The 14546-nt window shown below is 42.6% G+C and overlaps 1 protein-coding gene across 2 annotated transcripts; it reads right to left on the bottom strand.

Moving 5' to 3' along the window:
* Positions 1-294: 294 nt before the first annotated feature.
* Positions 295-8883, bottom strand: mtcl3 (MTCL family member 3). 2 transcript variants are annotated; one of them, XM_075465049.1, is made up of 11 exons: positions 8738-8882; positions 6902-7702; positions 6432-6656; positions 6162-6320; positions 4736-4807; positions 4173-4492; positions 3788-3947; positions 2595-2664; positions 1836-2382; positions 1617-1746; positions 295-594 (listed from the first exon to the last, which is right to left on the bottom strand). In XM_075465049.1, the coding sequence occupies exons 2-11, from the start codon at positions 7640-7642 to the stop codon at positions 484-486; spliced, it is 2535 nt and encodes an 844-aa protein (XP_075321164.1). In that variant the 5' UTR covers positions 7643-7702; positions 8738-8882; the 3' UTR covers positions 295-483. The 2 variants fall into 2 exon arrangements, with proteins under 2 accessions (XP_075321164.1, XP_075321165.1); XM_075465050.1 differs by lacking the exon at positions 1617-1746 and having other exon boundaries at positions 295-519; positions 2078-2382; positions 8738-8883.
* Positions 8884-14546: the final 5663 nt, after the last annotated feature.

A 14546-nucleotide genomic window follows, 5' to 3' on the forward strand; every position in this document is an offset into this window, starting at 1 on the left:
CACACAGGGGTTTTCACACAGTATGGAGCTATACAGAGAATTATGAATGAAGTCCCAACTTAGAGGAATTAGCAGAAATGTGACAGGTGTCATTTAAACCTATCTACACAAGCTGACATAGGTCTCAGAGGAAGTCTAATTACTAAGTGGAACACTTGAGTGGGTATATTATAGAATGTATTGAGCTTTGAGGGCTGCAGCATTTTCAGAACCGTGTACTAGGTAAAGGCTCATTATCCATGCTCAGAGAAGTAAAAGGCACACTCACCCAATACTCCGCTGTCGCTCCCAGGTTATGTAGTCCCCAGTAAATGTCGAAAGCATTCGAGCAGATGAGTTGCTTGAGTTATACTCGGGAAAATGAAATTGCCATGTACCTTGAGTGACCTTATGCGAAGTGTTCAACAAAACAGAAGTGAAATGAATGAATAAGTAGACAAAGAAACAATAAAAATGTGCGTAACTTAATACTGAGTGTGTGCTTTACAGAACGAAGAACAGGGTGAAAAGAAATACCAACTTAAAAATGGTGGCGTAAGAGAGTGAGGAAAACAGAACAAGAATGAGGATCAGCAAAATAATTGGCTGAAACATCTGGATGGATGTCAGACAGATGGGGAGGGGTGAAAAGCAGAGTGACAGGCAGTTAGGATGTGGAAACCGCACATTAGGCAACACAAAGGTTAAAGCTGCAGTCTGCAACTCTTTTTCAAGCATAATGCCTGGAACTGTCCGGGGATTCTGAAAGTAGTACATTAAATACCCCAATACAAAAAAAAATTTGTTCTCTAGGTCCCCTATATGTCCCGCTAGGTCCCTCCAAAGCCAGCAGGTTTGTTTACAAAATTGCAGACCGGACCGGTAAAAGGTAACCAATCAGGTTACAAGCTGGGCTCTGCTGCCTGTCAATCACCGATTGTGCACGCGCGATACAAGGTAGGCTCGTCCCCACGCTTATTTATCTAGACAATTGAACTTCATCACGGGCTAGTCTACTTACTGTGTCTTCCATGATCGCAAATGACAGGTGAGTTGATGAATGAGGAGTCGTGTAAGCGCATCTGGCGTGCACATAGACGTGCACGAGTTCTCATGTGTTTTGGGCGGCTGTAGCTCAGGAGGAAGAGCAGTCGCCCACCAATCGGAAGGTTGGTGGTTCGACCTCGGCTTCTTACATGTCGAAGTGTCCTTGGGCAAGACACTGAACCCTATGTTGCCTACCGATAAATCCATCGGTGTGTGAATGATTAGAAAGCACGTAGTGTGTGTATAGACATAGACGTGCTGTATGAGTGTGTGTGAATGGGTGAATGTGGCATGTAGTTAGAAGCGCTTTGAGTGGTCAGCTAGACTAGAAAAGCGCTATACAAGTACAGTCCATTTACCATTTACCATTTTGATGGGGCGGGACAGGAAGTTGAATAACTTTTTATTTTTCGGTTAAAAAATAAGCATTTCTTGCATTTTGCGACTACGGAGGTCACCGTTTTCAACTTCAAGCGTTCTGATAGATCATGTAAACTCTTAAAATGCCAAAAATTAGGACTTTACGTATGACAACAACAAATCCTGCAGACTGCAGCTTTAAAGTCACTCATGTGTTTGCATCAGCTTACAGACAGTGGCTCCTCTGCCTGTTTATCCTCCTGCTTGGGGACATCCAGTCGGTCTATGAAGCTCTGCAGCTCCTTCCTGAAGGCTTTCATCTGGGCGTTGATGCGGTAAAGCAGCTCATGCTCTCTGATCCTGTGGAGCCGAAGTAGAATCCATGACTGAATTATTCAAAGCATTCACACAGATTCATGTTCAAGTGATGTTTTGTTAAACTTCATCACCTGCCCCCTTCCTCATCCTCATCCAGCCGAGCAAACAGCTCCCCATTATTGACATACACTCGGGCCTCGGCAATGATAGTGCTGGTGTCAGTGATGAGCCTGTCGATGGTCCGGCCCAGCCTCTCCGCCTCAATGCGGATGTCTATCATCTGTTGCCGGTCCTTCAGGCTTCTGGATAAAAAACGACTGTCTACAGGTGAGAAAAGGGAGCGTGTCGGGGTGAGGCAGCGGATGTTCCTCACCTCATCTGAGTCACTCTCTCCCCCAACGGGGCCCTCGCGCTTGCGATGGGGAGGGAGGAGGCGAGGGGAGGAAGCTGCAGCTGAGGGCGTGTCATCGTCCCGCCCTCCATCACTCTCGGCATCACTGTCCCGAGGGCTGCCACGGATGCCCAGGTGAGAGGCCAGATCATAGCGCTGCATGTTGGAGAGCAGCACACGGTTCTCGTACTGGAGCTGCATGACTTTGCCGCTCAGTTCATTGATCTGCACACGTGCTGCTTTCAGCTCCTCCTGGAGTGCGTCCACTTTGGCGGAATCAGCTCCTCCTAGGATTTAAGAAGGGGACAGTGAAAAGTGGAACATCTGCGAATAAGACTTAAATGCACATCACCTGTGGGTTTCACGAAACACATTTTCCACCTTGCACACACTTTTTATGAGAAAAGAGATGAAAATCTCTTCTTCTGTAGCATATTCTATCTGATACAAGGACTGATGATAAGTGATAGACATTGTAAAAACAATAAATAAAACAAACCTCCTCCATGTCTTGATCCAGCTTCATGGGAACCAGCCTTGTACTTGAGTTTGTTGAGCTCATTTGTCACCTAAAGATAAAACTTCACATTATTGCAACCTCATTTTATGAATATTTGTTTTTCAGATACCTGAACCTTTTATACAATTATTCAAAATAAATGTTCACACCAATAAATGCACCTGAATAAATCAATACATGTCAGCAATGTTGTGTAGCAAAATTGAAGAAAAAGAACACATTATATGCAGTCTGTCAGAAATTTGATGGAAAGTATTTGAAACGTCTCAGTGCTGGCATGTGCGGCTGTCCAAAAACATCATAACTGAAGAAGGAATTTTTAGATCTTCTGTTTTGAAAACATTTACTCAATGTGTGGTCAAAAGTAGTTTGTTCTTGACTCGAGGAACGTCAGTCTTACACAGTAACAGTCAGTAAATATACTCTGATCCACAAAAGCACAAAATGTAGCAAGGTCAAAACAAAGGTTTGAAAGTTGTAAAATTACTGCACTTTCAGGGCTCCAAAATCATTACATGCTTACACTTTTCTTTGCAAATTGTAAATTGTTACATTATGTATTATGTGCAAATGTCACAAAATTAAAAAACGCTTATATGAGCCAAGGAGGGTGTGGACTGTGGTGTTACACTGCAGACTGTCACACAAGACAACAAAGGTCAAGTCCCATGTGACCCAGTATTGTCCAACAACTTCCCTGTCAGCTGCAGTTTGTTAGGTGTAGAGATACCAATCAAAAGAGGGGAAGATATTAATATAGATATTGTAGGAGCCATATAGGCTATTGAGTCAGGTCTCATTGGGTTATCAGCAAGGTAGAAACCTTCCTTGTCTAGACAGGTGTTTCACCCAGAAGGGGAAAACAGTTTTTGATGCTGAAGCGATAGGTCAGGTGGGGATGTTTTTATGTGTACGAGAAGCCAGAGGAAATAAATGGACTAAGTGTTAAGAAGCAATTCCGACTCCTACTTTAAAGACATCGAACAAGGTCAAAAATCAGCGCATCAATTACCCGGTGCCTCACCTCAGTGGCTTTAAGCTTTGGCTTGGTCTCTACGGATATGTTACCTATTACACATTTTCTTGTGAGACTGGGCTGCAGCGAACAATGTAAGAGGCCTACTGCAGCAATCTTCTTTGCAAACTTTTACTGAATATTTCACAACATCTACCTTTTTGTTCTCTTCCTCCACATCTGCTAAATTCCTGCGGAGAAGTTCAGCCTCATCTTCCACTAGTTGAAGCTGCTGCCTCAGCTCAGACAGGGCCTCGCCCTGCTCCCTGCTCTGCTGACCTCCCCTGCTCGAGCCATCCAGTCCTGCTGCTGCCAGACTAAGAAAAGAGACCAGAAAAGCATGGTTAAATACGTCATTTGGTTTGCAGACCCTATAATCCTTTATCATTTATTTCATAATCATCTGAAAATGATTGTTTCACATCAATTTAGTCACACATTTAGTCCTCCTTGTTGTGAAAATATGTTGCATTTCTTTGCATAACGGCTGAACATTTTCAGCAGCTACCGGCTGTGTCAAAATAAATATGTGCACAGTATACCTGTCTTCCCTCATGTCATCCAACTCAGCCTTCAGCCCTCTGTTCTCGACCTCTAGCTCCACAATTTTTCTCCCCAGGATGTTGGCCTCCTCCTCCACCAGGCGTAAACGGAGCTTCAGCTCAGATTCGCGGGTGGTGGGAGGCCCTCCAGCCTCGCCTTTAGGAAGAGGGCTGTCCACATCCCCATAGAAAGATCTGTATTTCTGCAGCTCTTGCTCGAGTCGATCCTTCTCTTTGTCGATCTTTGCCATCTTTTTCCTCATCAAGATGGCTTCCTCCTTGATAAAGGCTAGCTGGCACTTCAGATCCTCATTGTCTTCCTGTTAAGGAAAGTTGTTTGTTTGTGGTTTCAGTCTCCTTTTGTGCAAAATGTATGTCTCAGAGAAAAGTGAGAAAACGCTATGTAGGTCCTCTTGTGTAACATCTAATTGATAACATGCTCACAAATCCATAGGGACACATTCTCTGTGCATATTCAGACTTCTGCTCGTTCTGTTTTCATTTGGAATTTGCATTGGAAGAATATTTCACTAATTAAGATATCCACTGAGGTTTAAACTCACCTCAGTTGGGGTCTGGGGAATCTTTCTCTCCGCTCTCTGGCCATCCTTGCTTCCTTTTCTCTTGAGTGAGAGCTGCACAGAAATAGCGGTTACATCATTATCATCATTATTATCATCATCGGCAGCAGCAACAACATCAGATCATTTTCTTGTTAATGAAGGCAGTGATATCACTTATGGAAAAGGGAAAGCTAATCCAGGAAAATAATAGCACTCATTAACACCCCCCAACAACATTTTTTGTAAAATCATGCCGGCCATTATAAAAGCCTTCAGGTAAAAAAAAAAAAAAGAGAGGGAAGAAAGAAAGAATTGCAGATACAACTTAGTTCATCCCATCTAACAGCACGTTGCCCACCTTTAGCAGCAACAATTTCTAGTAATAACTTTCTGTTTGACATCATCAGTCATCCACGTACTTTTTAAGATCATTGAACTCAATGACAGCAAGAGTGCCAGGTCCTATGGCTGCAAAACAAGCCCAAATCCTCACCCCCTCCACCATTGTGTTTGAGAGTTGATGTAAGGTGTTTGTGCTGATATGCTGTATTTGGTTTTCACCAAAAGTGGTGCTGAACATCTCCACATTGGTCTCGTCCGTCCAAAGGATATTGTTCCACAAGCTTTGTGGTTTGTTTGGATGCAACTTTGCAAATCTAAGCCATGCTGCCATGCTGCCATGCTCTCTTTAGAGAGGATAGTCTCCCTTCTTCAACCCTTCCAAACAAGCCATTATCAGTCTTTTTGTAATTGCATTGTCATGAACGTTAACATTCAACATGCTAACTGAGGACTACAAAGTATGACATGAAGCTCTTGTTTTTTTGTTTTGCAACTACATCAGCATGATTGTTGCTGATGTCCTACTTCCCTGGCACTGTGTTAACACACATCTGAATGTTTCACACAAGCAAACAGACTAAACTTATTTGATTTGCAAAAATTAAATTATAAGATGACACAGTGCAAAATGTCATGTTCTGTCATTCATCTATGTTATAATCATCTCATACTAAGACCCAGTATAAGGACTTTTGTTTAGGTGAGATTTTCATCTGTGACTGCTGCAAAATTCTTTTGAAGTGAAGTCTAGTTATAGATAAAACGTCATTGAATAATGTAAAGGCTGTCGCTCACTTTTATTCTCTGTATCATATATGGTTTTGTCCGAATAAATGGATTGAACTGCTGATCACAGTTCAAAGTCCACAGAATTTTATGTTGTAAAGAATGTGCATGCTGCCTTTACAGCTGTATACAGAGAGGGACACATGCACAGTTACTGCCTTGAACAAACTGCTCTGCTCAACTTCTCTTTCACGTCATCTTAAGTTTTGGTATGACTCAGCGTGAAAATTGCATTATTAAAAAAGTCTGACAGAAAAAAAGTTAAACAAATATTAACACATAACCTTCATCCCCTCACCTCTTTTGCTCTCTCGAGCTCATTTTGCAGGGCCTGTTTGGTGACCTCCACTTCTATCAGCTGCTGTCTCAGCTTCTCATTCTCCTCCTCAGTCTTTGTCCTCTTCTCCTCTACATTCTCCAGCTCATGGTGCAAACGCACTGACACGTCCTTTGCCACCTGACAGAGAGGGGGGGATAAAATATACCCAGAAGGTGAAAAGGGGAGGATGGTGACGGTCACAGTTTTTCATCACCAGTATACGAAAAATCTAGCCCTGTACAGACTTACCTTCAGGTCTTGCTCCAGACTTCTGAGTAGCTCTCCATCCACTTGGCCAGTTTCTGTGAACCTAAGCCTTTTTCTCTCAGCTTTTTTTAGTCGGTATTGAAGGATCCGACAATTCTTGTTGGCTCTCTCCAGCTCTCTGCGCATGTCCTGCAGCTGGCAGGCGTCCTCCTCGTAGAAAGTGTCCCGCATCTCATCCATCTCTGCTCGCATTTCTTCAATCTCATTCTAAGAAAAATAATAAGTGTTGTTTTTATTTAAATCTAGTTGTTATCAAATCTGTCCAGTGAGAAAAATGCCCAGGCCCTTGACCAACAGACTTAAGCTTTGTCAGTAGCACTAGCAGCAATTGTCACGTAGCCTTCGTGCAAATACAACAGGTGTGGCTGTTGCGCACGCAGAAAATTGGCCCATTGTTAGTTTAGTATGTCTAAATCGTCAGTTTCCAAAAATATATTGTTGTTTTTTTTTACCTTGAGATCCTCGTTTTCATCTTCCAGCCTATCGATTTCATCTTCCAGTCTCTGGTCAGGCTGTGGAGCCATCGGTGGACTGTCTGGCTCGGGGGACAGCTCCGGCTCCGATGCCGGTGGAGATGCTGACTTTGCCTGCATCTTTGTTCCTTTCTTCCCCAAGCTCTTATTCAAGTGATACTGTATTAGCTCGGACTGCAGGCATCCTTCCTTCCAAAAACCGGGCCCGCACCCCACTGTGCTTTTGGAGCTTTTCTTGCTGCTACTTGTCGTTGAGGCGGCCTCTCCTCCTCTCGGATTCTTGCTCCTCAATTTGGGGGACTTGGATGCGCAGGGTTGGTCGGAGACAACGCGGCTCGGATCCGCTCTAGATGGCGAGGAGGCGTCGGCGACGAGGCGGGGGTAGTCTTCTGCTACTTGGACTGCGCCTCTGTCCGAAGCGGACCTGTTCAGCGTCGGGCTTTCAGCACCAGCAGCCTGGACAGCAGTCGCGCCTCTGATGGCAGGAGCGCCTCCGGCCTGCCGCTCCCTGCCTGTGGAAACGGGGGAATTACCTCGGCTACCTTTCCCTCCCCCTCCACCGCCTCCACATTGCTTTGATGTGTTGGGTTTAGTAGAGTTGCTCCCCTTTTGTGCAGTTTTGGTTCCTTCTTTGAGGCCAGCCGGAGAAGATGATCGCTGCTGCTTCCGGCTGGCATTGTCTGACTGCCGAGACGAATCGGCAGATGATGGGTTCATCATGGTGTCAGAGGCTCAGCTCATTCTCAGCAGCATCCATCCCCTTCTTTAATATCTGTGTGGCTGGAAAACAATTAACCCCTCGGACCCAAAAGATGATGACTATAATTGGTTGCTTTACACAGTTTGATTAAACAGTCTAAGTTTGTTTGCGTATTGGGGAAAAAAACATTGTAAAAAGACAGGCCTGCATCATGGAAGCACCATACATTTCACAAAGATCCAAGATGGAATAATTAGGTTGGGCTACCGCGAGGGGAAAACTGTCAGCAGGTGGACCATCACTGTTCAAGCACCCAGACATTCGGCCCCTGTTTGATTAGACAGCCCGTGTGTGAGATCAGCTGCGGGTTGGGTAATTAAACAACCCACATTTGCATCACATGCGCCCACAAGGCGAGCAATGGGTGACAGAGATATAACATCACCGACCTGAGACTACAGCCAGCCAATTAAACAGCGCTGCTTGCCCAACTGACACACAGTGGGTGCTGGTGTGGCCCCTCATCTGGTCTTAAACCGATTAAACAGAAACAATAAAGCCTCTTCATACTTGATGAGCCACATCAAGACTCATAAGAGTAAAGCCGTTTCCTGTCAGCCGTCACCTCCTTCGCCACAACCACATGCCTGATGACTCAGTAAGCCTTCTCAAATGGATGTAGGATGAGCTACAAAAGTGTTAAGTGGCAAAGAGTAAACATTTTCTTTAGGCTATGGCTTTATTGATACATCATTGTTTCTTTTGTTGCTTTGGCTTTGAAAACGCCAGCAATCGACTGCCTGTCTCTTTCTGTCACACAATCTTTCATAAAGAGCGGATTAATTAAGGAATAGTTCCTATTGAATGGTCCCGAACAAGGGAAAAGCGCACCTAGACTCATCTTTTGCCCACGGTCTTCTACATATAAACCACTGAAGGCAGCAACAGTAAATCAACCCACATTGGTGGCCCGACTACAGAACATAATATGGGCCACAGACAGTAATTTGCCCTTCATAAGGCTTACTGCTGGTACAAGCATGTAGAACTGAATGTGTGTATGAAGAAAAAGCATTCCCACGGGGAAATAGTGATCATAAAAATCCCTTTCTTACCTTTTTCTGGGTGTTTTCTCGGATGCTGAGAGATATAAGTGATGGAGAGGTAGAGATGCCGACTCGAGCGCCTCCCGACCAGGCAACCCGTTTCAATATTCATGACATTACATCATCGCTGGGAGGGCCGGAGCTTCACGGAGATGAAGCTGCACGCAGCAGGCTGCTCTCATTGGAAGAAGGCGGACAGTCTGTACTGCTGTCTCCCTGTCTGTCCCTCACTAAACTGTGATTGGACGAAGCAAATCAGTTATTTGAGCCTTATATGACCTTGGATGTGGATTTCAACTGACAATTATGTTGCCATTTTAAAACTATAAGTTGATTTAAGGGGAGCTGTTGTTGTTTTCTGTAACGCAACATCTGAGTCTGACTATATGGTCGAGGTTGAGACCTCTTTGGACATTAAATGTCTGGTATTGAACAGAGGCCAGTGCAGCATTCAGAAATAATTTCAAGTTGTCAGAGAATAATTATTTGTCTTTTATGGCTCACTCCCTATCATTCAGTCACCATTAAAAAAATAAAGCATCATTATACTGTATTTCCTGCTATATTTCATTTGATTCAATCACATCGTGTTTTTTGCCATTTGATTTGATTATTATCAACCTTAGGTAAAATACCACAGTTCAGTAATGGGTGTTTTTCTTTTCTGGTGTTTCAAAACCATCAAAAACTTGGTCATTTCTGGTGTTTCCTGACGATTAACAATAACCATTCCAGAAGTTAAGATTTTTGGTATGAAGGAAAATTGGAAGCAAAGGAACGAATACATTTGAAAGTTTTCTTGTTAGGCTCACGTGGGACGTCTTGTGATTGGTGGCTTGGGAGAAGGAGACTGGGAGTTTACTGGACCCCAGATGATGCCTGGAAAATAGTGGAGGAAAAGGAGGAAAAAATGGATGAATGGATACGAAGAGGGATGAGTGGGTTGGAATAAGGTGAACAGATGTTATAAGTAGAGAGGGAGGATGGATGGATGGATGGATGGATGGATGGATGGATGGATGGATGGATGGATGGATGGATGGACGGATGGGTGGATGGATGGATTACCAGCTGATTAGAGGAGTCGTTGAGGTGTGGCCCAGTTCCTGAACCAAAGTTAGCAAGTGAACTTCATGTGTTTGAAGGAAGATCGAAGACCATGCTTACTGTTGTCACTGAAACTTCAAGAAAATTCAGGTGGAATTGTGCAAACCATTCATTAGTCCCCACATTTGTCTTCACTGAGGGAGTGAAGTGTCCCTGTGGTTACTAAGGGCAAGTGAAGCTGAAAAAAATATGACTCGAGTTTTAGTGCACTGGTCCAAACTTAAAGGTAATATTGAGTTCTGCACTCATAGCTCCCTTATACTGGATAGGAAAAAGCAAATCCTTTTGTTCATAGTTGTTTTAAGATACACAGCAAAGAAAGTGGATGGGTGTTGTTTGCATCACCAATGTGTGTGGAAAATAACAAGTATGTTGGAAGAGCCAGGGATAGACTTGGATTGAAAGCTAGGATTTGCTCTGCTCTGAAAGTTTTATGGCATGGGTTTTAGCTTCACTAACCCCAGCTCTTGGCCTCCTACCTCTGTGCAATCCATTTACTTCTGTCACTGTCTGCTTTTAAAATACTCCATCTTGATCTGTTAAAAAGCAGGACTGCTTTCTGTTGTAATCCCATTTCAATTACCAGAGAAAATGTCGCAGGGCCAATCAGCCGGCTTTGGGCAGGAATGATAATCTATTTTCCCTGAAAAGGATGACAGATGTTTGGGGTCTTGTTCTGCCTTTCACTGTGAGATGCATGTACATACATGCGTTGACCACTTCCCCCCATTCCTCCCTTCCTTCTGCCCCTTGATTATTCATTCATTTGCCTTCATCAGGGTGGCAGATGTCTGCACCATGGAGGCTTTTGTGTCCAGTCTGCTTTGTCTGAATGTCAAACAAAAGATAAGTTACTGAGGACGTGCTGAATCATCATCTGAGATCATATTTATTAAAGTAAGTTTCCCATTTTGTTAGCATGTTTTACTGGTTAAAACATATTCAAACTGGGAATAATTTTGCAGCAGTTGCCAAGTTGATTTTAAAGACTAAATATGACTGAACTACCTGTTAAGATATTTTGTGTTTTTAGCTGGTGAATATAATGCTTCCCAGCACTACATCCCACACTGCACAGGACTATGTGAGGATAGGCTGTTAGAGAAGGAGTGAGACAGGAAGATGCCCTGATGAACAGTCTAAAAATAACTCCAGCTTCATTCATATTGCACATCCTAGTCTCCCTCTGATTCTCACTTCCTCTGTTGTTCACAGACACTCTTTCTTTAGATCGTCACATTAACACGATGTGTAGACGGTCATCGCAGGCGATGACTGTCTCTGTCAAACGTTGTCAGGATAAATTTGAAGTGAAATTATTTTCCAGTTTCAGTTAGTCCATCTCAAATTAATTTAAATACATTCAAAGGTGGCATGAAGGATTTTGTGTGTGAGTAGCTTCACATTCAATCTTTGTTAGAGCTTACGAGATCATATTTAGCCTGAGAAAACAGTGCAAATATTTCTTCTGCAAAGCAGATCTTTTCCTTGAGAAAAGAATGATATAGCACGTTCCCGTTGATAACCATTTCTAAGAGAGACAGGAAATTAGTCACCAAAAACATGTTTTTTGAAACCCTTTTTTCTGACAGGTAGTCTTTTAAAGTTGGAGCCTTATATGTTACCGGCACAATCCATCTCTCTGGAGAGGTGTAAAAAGCGTGACTGTCTAGTTTGATGTGCTCCTGGTATCAAGTAAGCAGGCGACAGGGAGGAAAACTGTTGTTTCTGTGAAAGCTAAAGCGACTTTACTGAATGAGACAGTTCAGCACGGATGCGTTTTATTCCAACCGACATGTAGTACAGGTACAGTGATGCACCCGGCCGAGTACTGTTCGATGTGTGTTGTGGTGGTGGTCTGAAGACCAAATAGGACACAGCCTCTGCCCGTCTAACTGTGGCTTTGGTGGTTTCAAGTTGTTACGCTATGTTCATATAGCAAAGAGTGTATGCATCTCTTGTAAAAAAAAAAAAAAAAAAAAAGATGTGTTTACTGGCTTGCTTTTTTTTACCCCTATTTCCAAAAAGAATGGCCAAAAAAGAAAAAAGATTTAATCAAGACACAGAGTTGATCAGCTAAACTTATTTCAAATTCATAAAAAGATTTATAACAAAGGTTGAAGCTGGAAAATGTTGTTTTAAAAACGATAAGCTCACTTTGAATTTGATGCCAGCAGAATGGTTACACAAAAAAGGAGGATTGGGCAACAAAAGGAGAATATTAAAAAAGGGGAAGAAACCACCACTCTAAAATACAGCTCAACCATTTTTCTTAACATAAAATTTTATCTTCTATGGTGTATAATATCATTAAAAATTAAATAAAATATATGTAAAAACAAGGCAGAAAACAGACATTGAATGGGATGTGATCTGCAGACAAATTGTTTTTTATTTCTTATGTTTTCTATTATCTGTTGGTTTGGCAGCCTTAGCCTAAAAAATAAGTGTAAATTGACAAAAATTGTCGGGCAGTGCTATAAGATCACGGGTTTCTTTTAATGGCCTCCAGCACCAGTGTGAAGAAAGAGCCACCTCAAAGGCAAAGGCGGTTGTTTTGGACTCTCAGCATCCTTTGCACAATGAGTTTCAGATGCTTCCATCTTGGAAGACGTTCATCTTTCCCAGATGCAGTGGAAACAGATAGGGACAGTCTTTTATTCCCTCTGCTGTTGTCTTTTAAACAAATTGTCATGATCTTGGTGGCAGTGTACGATTTATGTGTTTTTGTGTTGTGTTATAAGTGGTATTGTATGTACTTCTGTTGACTACTATCTGCAAAGAAAATTGCACATTAGTGACATTAAAGTTTTAGTCTACTTTACTCTACTCTACTACGCCCTCAGAATGCACTGAAAAAGAGACTCTGTCGCATGCAGAGAAAAAGACAAATAAACATACAGCAACACATCTAAAGATCCAGAACACCACTGCCTCCTCTGATGTTGAGATGATTTGAGATGGAATAAGCCAAAAAAGACAATTGCCCTGTTGTCTAGGAGGTCAAAATTAGAAATTCCTTTTTGAAAATCATAGATACTCTGCCAGAATGCCACTATGATGGCAAAGCAGTGCATTAGCACACGACATAGATAACTCTTGCATTTATGAAGGTATCGTTAATTTTTAAGTAATATACACATATTGGAGCAATATATAACATCCTTTTCAGATAGATCCTTGCTCACTTAAAGCTGCAGTCTGCAACTCTTTTTCAAGCATAATGCCTGGAACTGTCCGGGGATTCTGAAAGTAGTACATTAAATACCCCAATACAAAAAAAAATGAGTTCTCTAGGTCCCCTATATGTCCCGCTAGGTCCCTCCAAAGCCAGCAGGTTTGTTTACAAAATTGCAGACCGGACCGGTAAAAGGTAACCCATCAGGTTTACGAGCTGGGCTCTGCTGCCTGTCAATCACCGATTGTGCACGCGCGATACAAGGTAGGCTCGTCCCCACGCTTATTTATCTAGACTATTGAACTTCATTACGGGCTTGTCTACTTACTGTGTCTTCCATGATCGCAAATGACAGGTGAGTTGATGAATGAGGAGTCGTGTACGCGAATCTGGCGTGCACGTCTACGTGCACGAGTTCTCATGTGTTTTGATGGGGCAGGACAGGAAGTTGAATAACTTTTTATTTTTCGGTTAAAAAATAAGCATTTCTTGCATTTTGCGACTACGGAGGTCACCGTTTTCAACTTCAAGCGTTCTGATAGATCATGTAAACTCTTAAAATGCCAAAAAGTAGGACTTTACGTATGACAACAACAAATCCTGCAGACTGCAGCTTTAAGCAAGACATTGACAAAAGCTCATTCTGCACATGTTCCAACAGGACGACGCTGCAGTAAAAGGTTTCAGCTGCTTCTAGGATCTGTCAATTGTAGATTTATATGATTAGCATATATTTGTAGTCAGACTTTACACAGCATCCTAACTTTTAGGATTGGGACTGTACCATATGATATAGAAAATAGATTCCAATTGCCCGTATGTATTTGAAAGTTATTCTTAAAACTGGGATTCATACGGGGTATAAATCCTATTTGTTTTAATGGTAGTTTTTTGTGCTGTTGAAATGTAATTGTGCACCAGAGTAGGCTTTAAGGAAAGATTTGAAAGAGTTGTAGGGGCACAAAGGCACCGTCTAAAGAAAAAGCTGCTGATGAGAGTGTAGTTTTGAGTTACCAAGTTGTGAAATTAGCAACAACACAAACATCGTCCATGAAACACCCTTCTGCAATCATAAATCTCCCGCTCCAAAACTCCATGGGGGCACACACAAAGGCAGAAAGCGTTTCGCAATCTTTCAGAGAGAAACACTAAAGCACACAAACACAAAACCTCCTCCCCTCCACCCACATACACTTGTACACACATGAACACCAAAACCTTGTTTAACAGTTTATTGCACTGGTGTGCTTTTCAATGTAGACCCCAGCTGATCAAAGAAAAGGAAGCTGGGGGAGGGGGATGAGCAGTTGGGAGGGGAGGGGCTTTGAAGAATGGGGTGGGGAACAGAAAAGACAGCTGCTGTGTAAAGTTACCATGGAAACCTTTGTCTAAAATCATCAAAATGGGAGGAGAATTCGGCAGAGAGTGAGGAGTGATCCAAATTTACATTGGTGAGGTTTTTCTTTTTTGCCAGTTATTATTTCTAAGCTAATTAGACAACCACTCGTCCATTTATCAACATATACACATTGT

The sequence above is a fragment of the Odontesthes bonariensis genome, chromosome 5 (assembly GCF_027942865.1).
Source record: "Odontesthes bonariensis isolate fOdoBon6 chromosome 5, fOdoBon6.hap1, whole genome shotgun sequence".
NCBI lineage: Eukaryota > Metazoa > Chordata > Actinopteri > Atheriniformes > Atherinopsidae > Odontesthes > Odontesthes bonariensis.